The sequence below is a fragment of the Pezoporus occidentalis genome, unplaced genomic scaffold (genome assembly GCF_034315485.1).
Source record: "Pezoporus occidentalis ecotype Australia unplaced genomic scaffold, CSIRO_AGI_Poc_V1 ctg174, whole genome shotgun sequence".
Taxonomy (NCBI): domain Eukaryota; kingdom Metazoa; phylum Chordata; class Aves; order Psittaciformes; family Psittacidae; genus Pezoporus; species Pezoporus occidentalis.
In genome coordinates, this window is record NW_026913576.1 from 413875 (window position 1) to 431118 (window position 17244).

General features: G+C 39.3%; 2 protein-coding genes across 3 annotated transcripts in view; one reads left to right on the top strand and one right to left on the bottom strand.

The window, feature by feature from the left end:
* VTA1 (vesicle trafficking 1) overlaps positions 1-6052 on the bottom strand; it is a 53671-nt gene extending 47619 nt beyond the window's left edge. The window contains exon 1 of the mRNA XM_062614248.1: positions 6048-6052. The gene's annotated coding sequence lies outside the window, so the exon portion shown is untranslated. The remainder of the gene's footprint in view (positions 1-6047) is intronic.
* NMBR (neuromedin B receptor) lies at positions 1917-16775 on the top strand. Of its 2 annotated transcripts, none has more exons than XM_062614245.1 (3): positions 1917-2675; positions 13149-13497; positions 15878-16775. In XM_062614245.1, the coding sequence occupies exons 1-3, from the start codon at positions 2260-2262 to the stop codon at positions 16277-16279; spliced, it is 1167 nt and encodes a 388-aa protein (XP_062470229.1). In that variant the 5' UTR covers positions 1917-2259; the 3' UTR covers positions 16280-16775. The 2 variants fall into 2 exon arrangements, with proteins under 2 accessions (XP_062470229.1, XP_062470230.1); XM_062614246.1 differs by lacking the exon at positions 1917-2675 and adding an exon at positions 7806-8129.
* The last annotated feature ends 469 nt before the right edge of the window (positions 16776-17244 follow it).

Consider the following 17244-nt stretch of genomic DNA (forward strand, 5'->3'; position numbering starts at 1 on the left):
CATCTTGTGGACTAAAGGACAAGTGAAACTGACTAGTATAGAAGAAATTCTCCTGCAGGGCAGCAGTAGGAGAGTGGTGATGTGCAACAAAAAGCCAGGGGTCTTACCTATCTCCATGCAATCTGCAAGAAGTTTATGCCAGTGGAAGCTTTTAAAGTGTTTTTTTGTTGATATTCATGCAAAAAGACTCAGCTTCCTTTTGTCCCAGATAAATCAATATTAAAGGCATTTTGACTTTATTCTCCCAATGGAAATCATATCGATTGTTCACATATAAACCCATTTTCAAATAAATTTGTGAAAGGACCATACCCTGGAGCCACAGTGTTGGATCCAAACAATGGGAACCAAAAAGACTGGCTTGGACTGTTTGTAGAAAGATGAATATTGATGGTCTTGGAAAGGTACTCAGCAAAGTAGAGAGTCCCATCAATTTAGATAAATACCCAAGACAGCAGTAAGGCTGCCTCGGAGGGAATGTAGTTGGATTTAACACTGTGGAGAGGAAACTTGATCAGTAACAAGAACCACTTCCAGAGGAGCTCTGGGGCAATTCCCATCAGCCACCTTGTGGTAAATCTCTAGCCTGATTGTTTCTGAGGACTAGCACTGGCTGGGGTTTCTAATAAACTCACCAGCATTATATGAATCAATATTACACAACTTTAACACATTTATATATTCAGAGAAGTGAGAAAAGTCACAAAGATCGATCAATAGGTACAGAGAGGTGTAACTTTTAAGAAGCTATAATATTTCCTGTTTGATAGTAAAAGGTTATTTAAGATAAATTGCTGATGTCTTAAATTCAATTCCTACACTGGGCAGCATGTCATGGGCAGGCTACTTCTCACTGCACATGTGACATGCTTTATTTCTGGCATTTCAGTGGTCAGGTTCTTTCTCTCACTTCAGCAAGACCTTGGCATTCATTTGCTTTCTCCATACATTTGTCGTAAGTCTGTAGGGCCTCAAGAGAGCTGTTTTAATAATAAGAACAAGCAAATTCACTGCAAGCTCATATATCTTCCCTCTGAAGAAGAGGGAGGAAAAGAACTTCAATCTGGTAGGTCTGCTTCTCTTTCAGAATAATTGCAGTGCTTCCTACATTCATGGCTTCTGCTGGAAACAGAGGGAGCTGTTGGAAAGCCTATACATGTGCAGACACTAGAAAGTAAGAGATACTACCTCAGTGAAAAGCAAGAAACACTAGGGACAAATGCTGCATTTCATAGAGGCAGACTGTTTATTTTCCACTGTATTACACTGTTTGAGAAATAAGTTGTAGATAAAACACATCAGCTGTCCCCATTTCTGTAGTCAAGACTCATGTGAAATGCAGCTTACCAAATCAATCCGTCAAAATTTAAAGGCAGCCAATGTCTTTGAGTAGGATCTATTCAGAGCCCACAGCTGGATGAGAGGAGTAAAATCTCTTCATCTCACTCCCTGTCACTCTTCACTTCAAACCGCGGTGGTTTCACCTGGGTCAGATGCTGGAAGACAGCTATCCCGGAGGCGATCCCACGTGGCGGACAGTTCTCCCGTGTGCCAAACAGCGCCTCTCGGGGGACTGCGTGCGGAGGGCAGCGGCGAGGGGAGAGCTCCCTCCCGACCCCACCGCGCTCAGGGCTGGGACCCTGCGGGGTGCCGGCAGCGGCGCCGAGATCCGCGTCCCGCCTCCGCGTGTCGCCCCCGCGCAAGATCCGCCTCGGCGCTGGGGGCGAGGGCACAAGCGGTTGCCGGAGGAGAGGCGGGGCGCCTCCTCCCAGCGCCAGGTATAAATCCGAGCTGCGGAGTAAACTGCAGGCTGGGTCTGCGCCTCGTCCCCTGCTCCGACTCCGCAGTCAGCAGCCGCGGGGCGAGCAGCACCTGCGCCGCTGGACAGCGCCGGGCCCGCCCTCTCTCCGCCTGGGTCGTCTGCTCTCCTGTCCGCTCCTGTCCGCTCAGGCTCCTGTCCGCATGGCGGTGGCTGCCTCCGAGGCGCAGGATCGCTCCCTCCTGCTCACCCGGGAGAGGGATCCTCCAGAGAGCTGAAGGGGAGCGGTGCGGGAATTTTAACCCTCGCACTTCGCCGGCGGACAGTGCTGCCTTCCTGTGCGTTTGTGAGGGGAGAAAACTCGGCAGAGGAAGAGGGGGAGGAAGAAAGGCAGGAGGGGAGGGGGAGAAAGTTGATTGACTTGCAGAGAGGTGAAGGTTTCCCGTGGCTCCCACAGCACTTTGCACTGGAGACCTCTCAGTCTGCCTGAAGCTTGGAGAATGGAGACAGAGCTGCTGCCTGAGCTCCCAGCGATGCCCCTCGGGGGCAATGGGAGCACGCAGATGGTGCCAGACACAGCCCTGCAGTCCCAAGGCAGGGGCACAGCCATGTTTATTGTCCGCTGTGTGATCCCTTCACTTTACCTGCTCATCATCACCATGGGCTTGCTGGGCAACATCACCCTCATGAAGATCTTCATCTCCAACAGCGCCATGAGGAGTGTGCCCAACATTTTTATCTCCAGCCTTGCTGCTGGTGATCTGCTGCTGCTAGTGACCTGTGTGCCTGTGGATGCCTCTCGGTATTTTTCCGAGGAGTGGCTCTTTGGGGAGGTGGGCTGCAAGCTCATCCCTGCCATCCAGCTCACCTCTGTTGGTGTCTCTGTCTTCACCCTCACCGCGCTCAGTGCTGACAGGTAGGAAAGCTGGACTGCCGCTTGGCTCTCTGCAGCTTGGGCTAAAGCTAGCTGCAGCTGGTATGAGAGGTAAAGAACCCCTCTGGTAAAGTATCCCTGGTTTGCAATTCCCTCATTCCAACTTGTGAGGTGCCCGTGCTTCTCCTTCCATCACTGACTGATGGCAGGTCTGGTACTAACTTAACTTTAAGGGTTTCTGAAAATGGATGATGCAGGTGGGCCTCCATCTTTCAGGGTGCAAGCGGCAAGAGCTGGGCTAGTCCTGTCTTCTGCATCTCTAGGACAGCCTTGTAATAGACCATGCATTGAAATCTTATTCATTAGAGGAAGGTTTTAGATGCTAAATATGACCCAGGCCAAGCAACAGTGGTATGTCAACAGGCAGTAAGCAGCTTAAACCAAGTTAAGCACAGAGGTATTTTTAATCTAATTTTTTTCTTTTTCTGACAAGTGTGTGTGTGTGTGAGTGCATGTTTGTGCCCTAGTAGAAGAACAGGTTACCAGAAGTCACTGCCAGAACTAGTTCAGCCTCTGGGAATTCAGAAACACCAAATTGTTGTATTGTAAATGTCAGTCTTAAACTTCTGATCAAGTTGATCTTATTGGTGTCTTCTGAACTTCTAGAAAAGAAAAGGAAAAAAAAAAAGCAGAAAACCACTGAAAACAAATTAAAAAGTAACACTTCCATTTCCACTGCTTGTCAGAATAGGAAGAAACAGAGTTGGACCCCAAGTTTTTCCTCCCAGTTATTATAAATGTGTGCTTAAGGGATTTATAGCAAGTGGGTGGCTGTTGGACTGTGCTTCAGGCTCTAAAAGACAAAATCTTGCAGTGTAATTGGCAGCCTTAAATTAAATGAAATTGTCTTTCTTCCTTTATCCGAGCATTTATTATTTATTTTAGCCATAAATGAAAATGTTTGATTCCTTCTCCACAGCAATTAACCCATTTTTTTTTTGTTGGATTTTAAGCCAAAAAATGGATTACATTGGTGCATGATGTAAAGGATTGAATTTATTAATGGATCTTCACACAGTAACTTTTCTTTAAAATTTCTAATTGTTTTATAAATAGAGAATTACTTTTTTTATTAATTTTTTTTTTAAGCTAATTCAGTAAAATTGTTTGCTTCCATCTGAGGGTAGTGTTCAACAGCCATCAGTCTCAGTGGTATTTGAGTCAGGACCTAAAAGACTTGCGTATAAGGACCTGGTAACTTCTGAAAGAGGATTATATTTTTGCAAAAGGGCTTGCAAAACGTACCTTAAAGTGAATACCCGTGACTCTTTGATTGCCTCAGTTTAAAAGTATGTCAATACCTGTCCTTGGAGAGCAGAGCAAACCTTGCTGTTTTCTTTCTGCTCTCTTGCACTGTTTAAAAATATGATTGTGGTATCTTATTTGAAGAGGACATTGTCTCTCTACTGAAATATAATGTGAGAGAATGCTGGTGGTTTAATGTTTAAAGATTCATGCATTTATATTGTATATAGCTTTGGAGCATTCATTGTTTGCTTTTTTTCCATATGATTTTATATACTTCTTTTAATATCAATAAAGATCCAAGAAGTAATATCTGTTTAAACTGAATGCATTTAGAATTACACATCCTAGAAAACAGCTTCAGATTGTGTACTGTGACTATATAAGCTCATAATGAACACATTCCTTCAGGATTTTGGAGTTCACAGTATATAAAAATATCAGAAATTGTTATACTAAGAATTTAACAACTTTGTTTCTTTAATCTCTGCAGTTAGTTTTTCAGTTACTGAGAATAAAACACATTTTCTTTTTAGTCAGAACCACTGACTTCAGAGACTGATGTCTAGACTTCTGGAGGTTCAACTCACTTCTGAGTGAAGCTGGCTGAACTCTCAATGAAGTTTGGGTTGGACTTAGGTCTACTTTTTTGTACAACACTTGTGTTGAACTAAAGGGGCGGCACTGGTGTGGAGGGTTTTTTTGCCACACTGATTTGTAGCCAGGTCCAAACGTGTCATCTTGACTAGTTTTGTCAAGTGAAAACTGGTAGATTGGGACTGGTGGTGGTATTCTGCACCTAAGAGGTGCTGGCGGAAGTGAGGTCTGTCTGGGGGCAGTGTTTTCTCCAGGTAAGTAAATCTAGCATAGGATGTTTGCAGTTTGGAAGCAGTGATACTATTAAAAAGGCTCCATTGTATATATTTGGTCTGGTACACAGTGTCTTCCCAGTGACCTCTTCTTCCTATGATAATGCTCAAAGTGCATATTAATGTATAATCATTAGAGCTTTTCCTGTTTTTTGCTCCCTATTACCACAGGACTGTATAGAACTCCAGACATTGATTACATTAAGGAAAAGATTTATTAATATTTAGAATTCTTTACCTGTGTGAATTAGGATAAGGGAAGTTGTCTTGTTTTCCTCTTATTCTTTATGTGGGAATTCTGCATGGCAAATTACATGTATGTGATACATTTAACAGCAGTGACTACAGAAGCAATAAACTGAACAATAGTTAACTACAAACTGAAGCTGTAAGGAAGAAAAAGTAGTATTCATTGCATGCATGTCTTTTCTAAAGTTGCCTTATTTCATATGGCTTTTTGTTACAGAAGTCCCTCTTGGCATCAATAGTGATTTCAGTGTGACAAACGTGCCACTTCTATCTGGAAGCTTCATTATATATTACTGACCTATTTGGGGTTTGGTTTGTTGGGGCTGTTTTTTTGTGTGCACAAACTTGATATGTAATTTGTAACAGTACTTCGCAGACTTCCCTAGAGCATGCTTGCAGATTGAAATTGGCCACAGACAGCAGATCTGCCCAAGGTTGCTCATCCTTATCCCAGGAATAGCAGCTGGTGCCATCAAACAGCCCTTCCCACCCTTCACCTCCTGTGGGTCTGGCTGCCAGGTGTGGGCAGTGGTGCCCTGCTGCAGCCCCACACATTCTGGGGCAGAGGGGACTGGGATAGCAGCAGCAGTGGTGGGAATGATGGCAGCAGAGATGATGCAGTGGTGGCACTGGTGGTACAGTGTGCTGTACACATCTCCCCTGGGGCATAGAAGGCAGCACAGGAGCAGTACTGCAGGATCAGACATCCTGTCTCATTGCCCCACAGATGTGCAGGGGCAGCACCCCTGCCCCTCATGGCCACTGCTTCTATTGATTTTTATTTATTGCAGAGAAACCAGAACATTCTAGAAGCCTTAATATGTCTCTGGTTTAAAAACAATTAGAAGAATAAAACAGAGGGTGAGGTACAGAAAGACAAAACATAATAATTGCAGTGGATGACAAATGAGAGAAGGAAGGGGGCTGAGGGACAAAAATGCACAAAACAAGAAAATAATAGGGAAGTAGGAACTAGTGCAGAACATCTCCAATAGCACTCAGCACATCCTGAAAGTGCCTGCAGAGCTGGTGTATGATGGCCAGGGTGCACTTCCTAGAGGTGTGGTGGGACAAGGAATTGAAAATGGGTCACCTGTCAAGCTTGCATCTCCAAGGGCCATGGACTGCAGTTTTGGCCAGGGCTTATGGATGTTGATGGGTAAGTCTCAGGACTTGGTGTGGTCTTGAATAAGAAAGGGTAAAAATAGGTGAGAGAAATGTTGCCGGAGGGGCTGCAGCATGGCACGCATGAAGAAAAGGTGTGCCAGTGTCTCCCTGCAAAAATGACACATCAGGGGTGAACCTGCCTTGAGCCATCCCATGAACTTGTTTGTTGCTCCAGGGAGTGCTTTTCCACTTTACGTTATGCAGTTAGCTCAGAGTGCAAACTAGGCCCACGTGGCTCTTTACCGTCAAGGTGAGATCTTGCCATTCAATGCCTAGGGTAAAGAAGTGGAGCGCAAGTACAAAAAGGTGAATCCAAGAGCTTTTCAGAGCCAGAGGTCTGGATGATGCATAAACCTTGGGGTGGAGAGGTGGCTGGAAAAGTGCAGGGGGCAGTGGATTAAGAGTGAGTGCTACAGTGTGCACCTCTGGGCATCACTGCATGTGTATGATGATGAAAAGTGTTTGTTCCCCAAAAATGCCAGAAGACCTGGGGTGAATAGATTTTGAAGGAATAAATGGCAGCCTTTTAAAACAGCTTTAGTTTTGTCTTATGTAGTCTTGCTCCTTGGCTGTCATTTATGCCTAATTTTTTCTGTGATCTGTAAAAAGAAATATAATTTAATTCTGCTACTTTTTCTACATTGAATTTTTTTTCTAATGAAGGGTTTAAATGTCTTACCTCAAATACAGTCCTGCTACATGCTAATGCAGACAGTTAAGCTGAACTTGTCCTACTGCAATTCAAATAGCATCTTCTTTCTAGTCTTTCTAAAAAGTGTGAGAGAGTCACCTTTGATGAGACAAATACTTGAATACCCAGATAACAGAGGTATTCATAAGTGCCATGACTCCTTTCCTATATCTTAGCAACAAAGGAGTTAGAAAATTTAAATTAATACTCAAATAACTAAAGACAGTGCCTAAGATGCTTAAAATGTGTTATATAGATGTGTGTAGCTAAACGATCTAATACTTTGTTTTATTTGCTTTAAATTTGGAAGGTTGCAATCTGTTGAAAAGTGAAAAAAGTCTCAAAACCATTTTGTGCAGGTTTAATATCTATGTGCTGACTTCTGACTACAACTGGTAGCAGAAGAAACCTACTTTGGTGTGCTCATTGAAGAGAAGTGTGGTTTGGAATTAACTTCACACAGCTTGTCAGGTGTCAGAGAAAATAGCCAAGATATAAACAATCCATAAATACCTTAGTGCAATTGCATCTGCTGCATATAGATTTAATTGTGTATTTCCAGCTTTGTAAAAGCATATATACATAAAAAACTGTGGTATGTGTATGAATATCAGAGAAATGGATTATTCTGATATGTTGTCATTCTATCTTTTATGATTCTGTTTTGTCCTTCATATGACAATCCCAAATATTTTTTCATTTTTTTTCCGACTATGTTTCACAGTATTTTTTTTTTTAATATAGTGTCATGTTTGGCTTTGGCTACAAATTTGTTTGATTGTTTGTATTTTAAGGATTACTATATTAACCTTTTCCTCTGTGATTTTTTAATGTTACTTTTTTTTTTTTTCCCATCTTTGGTGATTTCAAACTAAAGAACAGAAAAGTTGAAAATGAAATTGAACTGGAAACAAGTTTAAAAATGCCAGACTGGAGCCTTCTAGATTATGATACTGGAGGAAATAAATGAAGTTGCAGCTTTTCTGAATTTTGAAATTAGAGATTAGGGGTCTAGATTCTCAAATAGTAAAATCTAAGCCTTTTCCAGATGCATTAATAGAAGTTTGCTTATTTCATTCTTCCTTGCTTGTAACATTTCTAAATATCATTTAATGTTCTCCTAAATAGTTATGCTATCTGCCATGGCATGGACTATTACTCAATTCATCAAGGAAATGGAAAGAGCTGTTTTGTAACAGCAACAATTCTGTAAAGGTAAATGCACTGAACATATTTTACAATCAGAATTTCTGCTTGCAGACTCTTTAGTTTCTGTAAATGATTTTTTTATTGACCTTATGCTCCAGCAGTGATGGTTTTATGAGGTCTTCTCCAGTCAAGTATGTATGGATATCATTCCTGGGAGATGTGCAGTAAGCACATGGTGGATATGCAGACAAGCAGATATTGAATTATCAAACTTAAATATAAATCTACTGGGAGTACTGTCTTATATGAACTTCTCTGAATAAAAGCCAGTGAAACAATTTACTATTACTTCTCTCAGGAGAAGAATTAAACATTAATTACTGATGGTACTTTTAACTAGTGTAATTATATGCAATGGCTTTAGAGAAGTAGAACTAAAAAGCCAGACTGCAGGCAGTGAGCTGCTATTGCAAGATCTGCACGACCTTGTAAGGAATGTAGTCAGCTAGTGTGAAGTGAATGGCTACAGACAGAAGTAGCAAGAGAAATAAAAATTAAAAGAAAAGAGAAAATTCTCTTCTGAAACACTGGGTGGACAGGACAGGTAACCCAACCTACCCTGGGAAACTTGTTTTGATTCTTTTTGGGGTGGGGAAATCATCATGCAAAAGACTAAATCAGACTTTTTTGTTGAAGCATTATCGATAGTTTTTGGCTCAACAGAGCGTGTTTCTACAAAGTGGAAAACTTTTCCACTTAGAAAAATCTTAGGATTTTCCCCTTGAGAAATACAGAACATATGCAATTGACATTCATTTAAATTGTGTTTAGACATGGTCTGTTAGTCTTAATTTCAAATCTGTTAATTATATTCAGCTATCAGACCTCTGAGATGCTTATTTTTGGAGAATGTAATTTTCTGTCCTGAAGAACAAAATGTTTGGACTAGCTGTAAAATAAATAAGAAATCTACTTTAAAGAGTAAGAATTTATAAGAACAAAATAGAATAAATGTGAATCTCAGACTGTGTGTTCTGAAAAAAGTAAAAAAGTTCCCACAATGAAATGATTCCACGTTGTTTTCAGCTAGATGTATTGTTTTCCTCTTAATGGTTCAGCTGGAGTAGAGTCAACACAAGTGCCCAGACAATTCCAGGAAAAGGGATTGGTCCCATCCAAAATTTCATTCTACTGCAGAGGAGTAGGCTATAACTGGACACGATATTAGTATTTTTAACAAATACTGACCGTACAGTCATGTTTCCTATTCAGATTTATTTATATTCTTTTATATAGTGAAGCTAAATGCTGTCTTTTTGTGTTTAGAATCATCATGCAATGGCACGATAAAATGCTAACATATAAATAGTGATGATAAATGAGTCTAGTTTTCAGGAAATGCATCACTATGGCACAGCAATGTCATTTGCAACAGAAGCTTTATAATAAGACAAAAGGATACCACCCCCCCACCCCCCCCCCCCAGTTGCAGGATTAAAATGCAAATTAATTTGAAGTAGTATGGATCTTCCCTTCTTGGATTAGATCTCTGATTAATTTATGACACTTCATTACTGTGTTTATTTATTTATTTATTTGCATTGTGGTGGCACATAAAAAAAGGTGACAAATTAAGGTCTTGTTTGTGGTAGGTGTTATATGAACTAGAGCAAGAAGAAGGTCTTTGACATGAAGGATTTTAAAGTAGAGACAGCAGAAGATGCAGAAACAAAAGAGCAAGGAGATATTGAGGCAATTCTGATTAGAATGGTAGGCTGTATTCATAGTCCGGTGTCTGCCTAAGTATTGTCTACTTGGTTTGGGTTTTCTTTTTAATTTGTTTCTGAAAGTCATCACAACAGAGTACTCTAGAAAAAGAGATAGCACTGCAATGGAGGGACAGTTTAGGATCAGTCCTGGAGCAATGTCTTTTGAAGTCAAATGTGTGGGAGGGAAATAGCATTGTGGAGGCAGCAGAGACGTAATTCTATGTAGGTAAACTATACTGGAGTTTAGAAGGTGGCAACGTAATTCTGGAGGAGGATATTCTTTTTTTTTCATCAGGTATTTTTGGGGTTGTGGATAAGGGAGAAGATAGCTTTATAATTAAAACATGCTATACAGACAAAAATAATCTGCAAAATAGACAAGTTTATGCTTATGTTTGTTGGCAGAAACCACATTTTCAGAGAAAAGAAACTTATAAAAGTATTTCCTGAGTTGGAGTGCCTTTGTCAGAAGTGATAATGATAGAGGATGTAGGAAGACAGAATTTACATGAAGGCTTTTAATTAAAACCAAATGCTTATTTATAATTAATTCCTGAACTTCTTGGCAAGCTTTAATTTCCTTTTCTCATCACTGAACAAAAAGATGGATTTTTCTTGCTAATTTGACTAAATAATTTGCACCCTTATTCTAATTTATAGGGTTGCTTTATTGATAGAAAATAAGCAGCTTGTAATTTGAATGGTTGGTGGTATGTTTTAGCCTTACACTGGTTTTATACAAAGGAAAAGGCTGGGTGGTCATTTTGGGAACACTCCTAATTTCAGCCATTTTACATTTGATTTTATCTGTAACCTGTCTCTTTCTACCTGCATCTTTTCAGAGATGTAAACAAGATGACAGACTTGTAAAGCGCTTAGTACCTTTTCCTTTCTGTTGACACTGAGCGCTGTGGAGGGCTGAGCCCTAGGAAGAAGAGTGCCACTTTGTAGTCATATGAAGTAGAAAGTAGAATTTTTATAGGATTAAAGAAGTTTTTTTGAGCTGAACCCAGCTGTTTATGAAAAAGGACACTCTGCTCCAATGCCTTTTAACTTGGAGTCAGTTGCAGCTCAGGAGAAAGCATGCTATTTGCTGAAACAGCAGTATTTGCCAATGCACAAATATATCCCACATCTTCTGCTAATGTAAAGGCTTCTGAAAATGTCTCCCAGTTAGATATTAATGAGACCAAGTACTGCTAAAACAATTAATTGTGACGTGGTCGTTGTCTTGGGGTATAGGGCTGTTGTCAAAATGGTTTGAAGCACTGAAATGGGAAAACAGGAAAAAAAGTCTGTAGTACAAGACATTATTTTATCCAATGTCCTCCACCCCTGAAGTCCCCAAACCTGCTCTCCCCAATAATGTAAAGTTTTGAAGAAATGAGCAGATGTAAGGACTTGACGTCACCTCAGTTGAATGAAATGAAATAGAAGGTCTGTCCTTATGTAATGAAATCAAGGCAGACAGCAATAGGAAGCAAATTATTGAATAATAAGGTCACAGATTGTGCTGGGGAGCATTCATGCTTTTTGCAGAAACTTCTATCCTTCCTATGGCAGCATAAAGGATTTCCTTACACCTCGGTGTCCAGGGAGTTTCTCATTGTGTCTTAGAAGAAATGGTAAATGTAAATTAACAGAGACAATTTACTGAGTTTTTTCACTTCATAATATGGGTGAAGACACAGTAAAAATCCTCTCGCTGAATTCAGAGAGGATATGGACATAAATAGCCATTATTATTAATTATTTAGTGGTAAGACAATTCATCACAGTCCTGAGAAAGAGGGCTCCAAGGCACATTTTGACTCAAATGTTCTCTGAAGAAAAAGTGTCCTAGGGTAACAAGACAGTGCTCTGTTCCAGACATTTTCATGGCATCTGCTGAAGGTGTTGAGGGACTATGAAGTAACTGTCAGGACATGCAAATCAGCCATGAGGAGTATTTGGGATCACAAATCCATTTCTCAGCATTCTCTACAGAAACTAAGTTATATTTAGCCATAACCTAAACCTTGGTATTTAGACATCTGTTCATACACATATTTATATTTGTGTATGCATTTATATGTATTTACATGCATGGATAAGGAGTCTTATCACCAAAGACATCTATGCTACAGTTCTTCTCACTCTAAGCTCACTGTATAAGAAAAATAAACACCTAAGAGCATGATTTAGTACAGCTAAAATGTGAATCACTCTTTGAAAGTACATATGCACTGACTAGAAAGACCTTGAAAATAAAGTTGCATACCTAGAGTATAAAACTGTACTGACTCTCTTCTTCCTGTTAAACTTTTCTTTAGATATTAAAGAAAAATGATTTTCCCATTATTCAAAACATTTTCAATTTCAGGAAAAAAAAACCCAGCCATCTCAAATCAAATCAAAACTAAAATCACTTTGTATCACTTTATGCAACAATTTCTTTCTTTTTTTTTTTTTTTTTTAATGGAAGAATTCCTGACCAGAGTCTATTTCTGTTCGTTTGTTTTAGTTTGCTGGAGTGTGATGTTTCCATTCTCTGCAATTTTTCCTGTTTTCATTTTAATGGTTATGAAATTATCAGTTCTGCAAAGGTTTATATGTAATCATATAAGATAGTTTCCCAAAATGTGGTATAAAGCAGTAGCTTCCAGCTACTGATGGGGAAATGTTTGCCTTATTTAAGAGTTTAATAATTCTGCATAGGCTGTTGGGAGTCATTCCTGCCTGACTTTATGAAGACGCGTATATTCCAGATGTTACAGTCCGGACAGTCTATCTGTATGTAGAAAGGCACTGGGGTGGTAAAGCAAGAACCACCACAGCAGCAGTTGTTGCTGATCTGGCAGGGGGTGGTGAATGCTGATTGTTGCCCTGTGCTCCCAGAGGGACTGGTGCATTTTGCAAGTGGGAAAGCCATTCTGGTAGGCACGGGGAGTCCTTGGTTGTAGCACCTGAAGGAGGAAGCAAACTCTAGTTTTCATGTGCTGGTATGAGTGTGAAGTATGGAGGTAGGGGGGGAAATGGAGAAAGAAAGAATTGAGTCATGGCCACTTCGGTACTTTCACGAGGCTGGCACAGAATGGACACCGACAGCTACAGGTGGTATACAGGGCTCCATTTGCTCCCTCTGATGTGTACATATATAGTTGAAGCTAGAGATTTAGAGAATGCAAATTTAATAAAGGATACAAAGCGCTTGACATTTCAAATGAGAACAAAATATGGCATTATTTTAATCACAGGTATGCAGTGGCCTTATGTATCACGTGTTGAATTTAAAAAGATACCTTTTAATTTGGATTTGCATTTTGATGAATTTCAGGTACAAAGCAATTGTAAATCCCATGGACATCCAGACCTCCAGTGCAGTGCTATGGACCTTTCTTAAAGCCATTGCCATCTGGGTAATTTCCATGCTTCTAGCAGTTCCTGAAGCAGTGTTCTCTGAACTGGCCCACATCAATGACACGGATAATGTCACTTTCACAGCATGCATACCATACCCCATGACGAACGACGTGCACCCGAAGATCCATTCTGTGCTGATTTTCCTTGTGTATTTCCTTATCCCTCTTGCTGTTATTAGTATCTACTACTGTCATATTGCAAAGAGTTTAATAAAAAGTGCTCACAACATCCCTGGAGAATACAGTGAGCATTGCAAAAGGCAGGTAAGCAATTTGCTTTCTACATCCACATGAAAGACTTGTGTGCTGTATACACTTACAAATGAAAGTACAATGAAAGGGTCTATAACATCCAAATTGTTGGATTTCATAGAGGATCAGTTCAGTTTCCATGTGCATGAACTAAGCCAAGGATTACCTGAAAAATCTCCATGTTTTGCAATTACTCAGTATTAAGCCCAGTATGTAAATAAATGTAAAAAAGGGAAAGTATAAATTCACTGCCATCAATGTGTATTCCTAACAAGCAATGGGATTGCTATATGTGCTTATATGTGTTGTTATTGTAACCATTATTTATGTTATTACTGAGAAACAATGGTTTTGTAGTTAATCCTAGTGGCTTCACCTGTCTCTGTAGGCAGCCATTTTGGGAAGAAATCCTGCATGAACTTTTGGAGAATTATCCCTTCTTGCTTGAAAATGAAAAAACTGACATAGGTTAAACCTTTTTTAGGAGATCTAAGGCTCGTCTCAGACCAAGGAGTGCTGGAAATATGAACACAGGGCATGAACTGATTCTTTCTGGGCTTTCTATCTTTATTGGATACAATTGTAAACTTGCACTTTTCTAATACCCTTTCTATTCTAGATGCTGTAAAACTTTCAGTATAGGTTCTGTATACCTTTGAGACAAAGCATTTTAAAATGCTAGACAAAGCCAGCTTCCTTGTAAGGCACAGGAGGCAATAAGGCTGTTCATTAGAACATATACATACAACAGCTTTTGCAGTGAAAGCGCCTTTAAAAAAGCTTTAGTATTGGTAGAGAAAGATGCTTATGCCCATTAAAACATTTTGGAAGGGTTTTCTCTGCCAATATTTTAGAAAAGACTTTTATACTTACTGAAATCTCCTTGCATATATAGCATGTACATATTCTTTTAAAACCAAAGACCACATTCCCTCATGTCCTTTTTGCTTGACATTTCATTTCTACTCTAAATCTGTTTCTCGTCAAAAAGGCATATATATTAGCACTTCATGTATTATTTTATTTTCCTGTGAAATATAGAGAACCTTTTGGCTGAACCCTCAGGATGAAAACAATATATAATTCATATCACATTTCTGAACCCACATGTATTTTCAAAGCAAGAACATAGTTTTTCATTCTACTTAGGTTTTTTCTTTTTGTTAATCTATGAGGCTCAGAACGATGGAAAGTTCTGGTGTACTTGCATATTTCCCAGCAAGAAGAAATAAATTTAGACTATTGTTATCAACTCAATTTTCTTTAGGCCATACCACAAAAGCATAATATTCACACAATACCTCTGCATCTTTTAGTCTGCCTTTGCAATCTGTCTGAGTGCAAATCCTATCAAATTTGAATGTTAGAGTTTTCCCATCTTTTGTGAATTCCCCAATTGTTTTGTTTTAGGTAGAGCCAAGAAAACTACTTACATATTTATTTCACAGATTTTGAAACCCTGTTAGAATAAATTAACTTCATTTTGTGGTTGTAGTTTTTTTTTAGGTTTGGTTTTTTTTTTTTTTCCTCAGAAATTGGGAAAGCCATAAACCTTGCCTGCCTTTGCAAAACTTTGGTACCTGACATACATAAGTAATCTTTTGGGAGGAATATACAGAAAGTTTCCGTCTCCCTCTGATGCCTTCTACCTGTCCAGTTTCTCACCCTCTCTCAGTTTGGAACCACTGTGTAGGCTCATTTCCTGTCAGCTTTTCAGCCATTCTCGATGTCTACATTGTTATCCATTATAGCTTAGGTACAGTTTAAGGTACATTTTTTTTGTGTCACTATTGAAGATTAACTGAATCTTTCACCTTACCCTGGAATTAAGATGCTTCAGACTGTGCAATGCAGTTTTTGTGGTTTGTCTAGGAGAGGTGTGAAAGGTGAGGAATTTCAGACAAAATAAAGGGATGTAAGTACCATTGTATAGCTAACATCTGAGCAATGTCTCCACATTTCAGTCACAATGTCCCTAGTTTTCAAAGGCAATGGTTTCTAAATAAACTGTCTAAGTAAAGCTGAGTTTCAAGCCAAGCACTGAGATCTCATCAGAAGAGGTTATGTTTCATGACATCCTTTGCTGTGTGCTTTCAGGCTAAAAGCCAGTGTTTACTTGGGTCATAAATCATACGTGCTGTGTATATCATATAGGAAGAGCAAACTTCTGTTACTGCAAACAGCCAGGATTTTTCACTGAAAGTAAACTGAGAGTGAGAAAAGTAAGTAAATGAGAGAAAAAGTAATTCAGCCTCTGAAGGAAGCATTTTTACTGGCCTTACTTGGAATACTTGTTAAAGCTAATGTAAAGAAAAATGCTACATGTTTTAATTCTGTTATGTGGAGTAGTTCTATTTGTTGTTGTTCATTTAGGTTCTCTTCATCTTTTCAGATGGAAACTCGGAAACGTCTGGCAAAAATTGTTCTAGTTTTTGTTGGCTTCTTTGCTCTCTGCTGGTTTCCTAACCATGTTCTATACATGTACCGATCTTTTAATTACAATGAAATTGATCCATCGACAGGACATATGGTTGTTACCTTAGTGGCCCGAGTACTAAGCTTCTGCAACTCTTGTGTCAACCCATTTGCACTGTATTTTCTCAGTGAGAGTTTTAGAAGACATTTCAACAACCAGCTTTGCTGCAGGAGGAAAGCTCAGCAAGAGAGATCCGCCAGCTACTTGCACAACTCTTCTGCTATTCAAATGACTTCCCTGAAAAGCAATATCAGGAACACAGTGACTAGCATGACACAACTGAATGGGCACAACTTGAAACAAGAAATGGCATTATGATTTAATAGGTGTGATTTTTGGCTGTGGAAGATTTGCACTTTTTCTTTGCAGTTTGCATCTCATTTTTGGCTCTCATGCTTAGACTGAGATGTCACAACAAAGGATCTGCTAAATCTGGTGAATTGGAGGTTATTCACTTCTAGTGTTACTTTTAGATAGAAGTGAAGAGTTTGTTTTATTGAGAAAACAAAACTGACTGGCTGCATATTGTAATTTAAAGGAGATGCTGATATATATTTAACATATAAAAAAATACATCGATGGTGTGAGTTTTAGTGTAGCTGATCTAACATTACTTTAAAAAGTGTAGATTTTTTTGATCTAAAAAATATGTATTTTTAACTGAATATTTATCCAGACTTATGTGTTACTTAGGTTTTGCATGATTCTAGCTGTGTGGTGTGTACAAGCATTGTTCATTAAGACTGGTAGGCATTTTGGACCCAATTAAAGAGCCATTGCAATGCATAGATTCTAGTTTCAGAAAAAAAAAGAAGTCAAGTATCATGTTCCACATTTTTACCTTATCTGAATCTCCCTGTTTTTTTTCACTTTGGCAGACATACATGATGAGAATTTACTTTTAGGGGGTTCTGTTTGCTGTTGAGGTCAGAAGTTTATCTACTAAAATTAACTGCTTTTCATAATTAATGTCTCAAAATAAAAATGTTGTGTTCAATATGCAGGTTTTCTAGAACTCAGTGTCTGAAAATTCATTTCTCTGATGCGTAACTCTGTGACATAATTGGTTCAGAGTTTCTACATGCTTTATATTTGCTACTACTAACTGATCTTGCTGATATCATTACACAGCTAAGAAGGAGTAAGTGTAAAGGGATGGCGGAACATTCAAAGAGGTAAGATTCAGAGTGGCTTTTTCAGAGAGGGTCTGTGGCAAGGCTTGCTGCAGCTCAGAGCAGTCTTAGAGCGCAGAATGCAGATTGTGTGCCAGACAAAACCAAACT

Bases quoted from the DNA above. Each gene is read 5' to 3' on its own strand.
- NMBR (XM_062614245.1), top strand. From the start codon at position 2,260: ATGGAGACAGAGCTGCTGCCTGAGCTCCCAGCGATGCCCCTCGGGGGC. The intron at 2,676-13,148 runs GTAGGAAAGCTG...GATGAATTTCAG, and splicing joins ACCGCGCTCAGTGCTGACAG to GTACAAAGCAATTGTAAATC. The intron at 13,498-15,877 runs GTAAGCAATTTG...TCATCTTTTCAG, and splicing joins GTGAGCATTGCAAAAGGCAG to ATGGAAACTCGGAAACGTCT.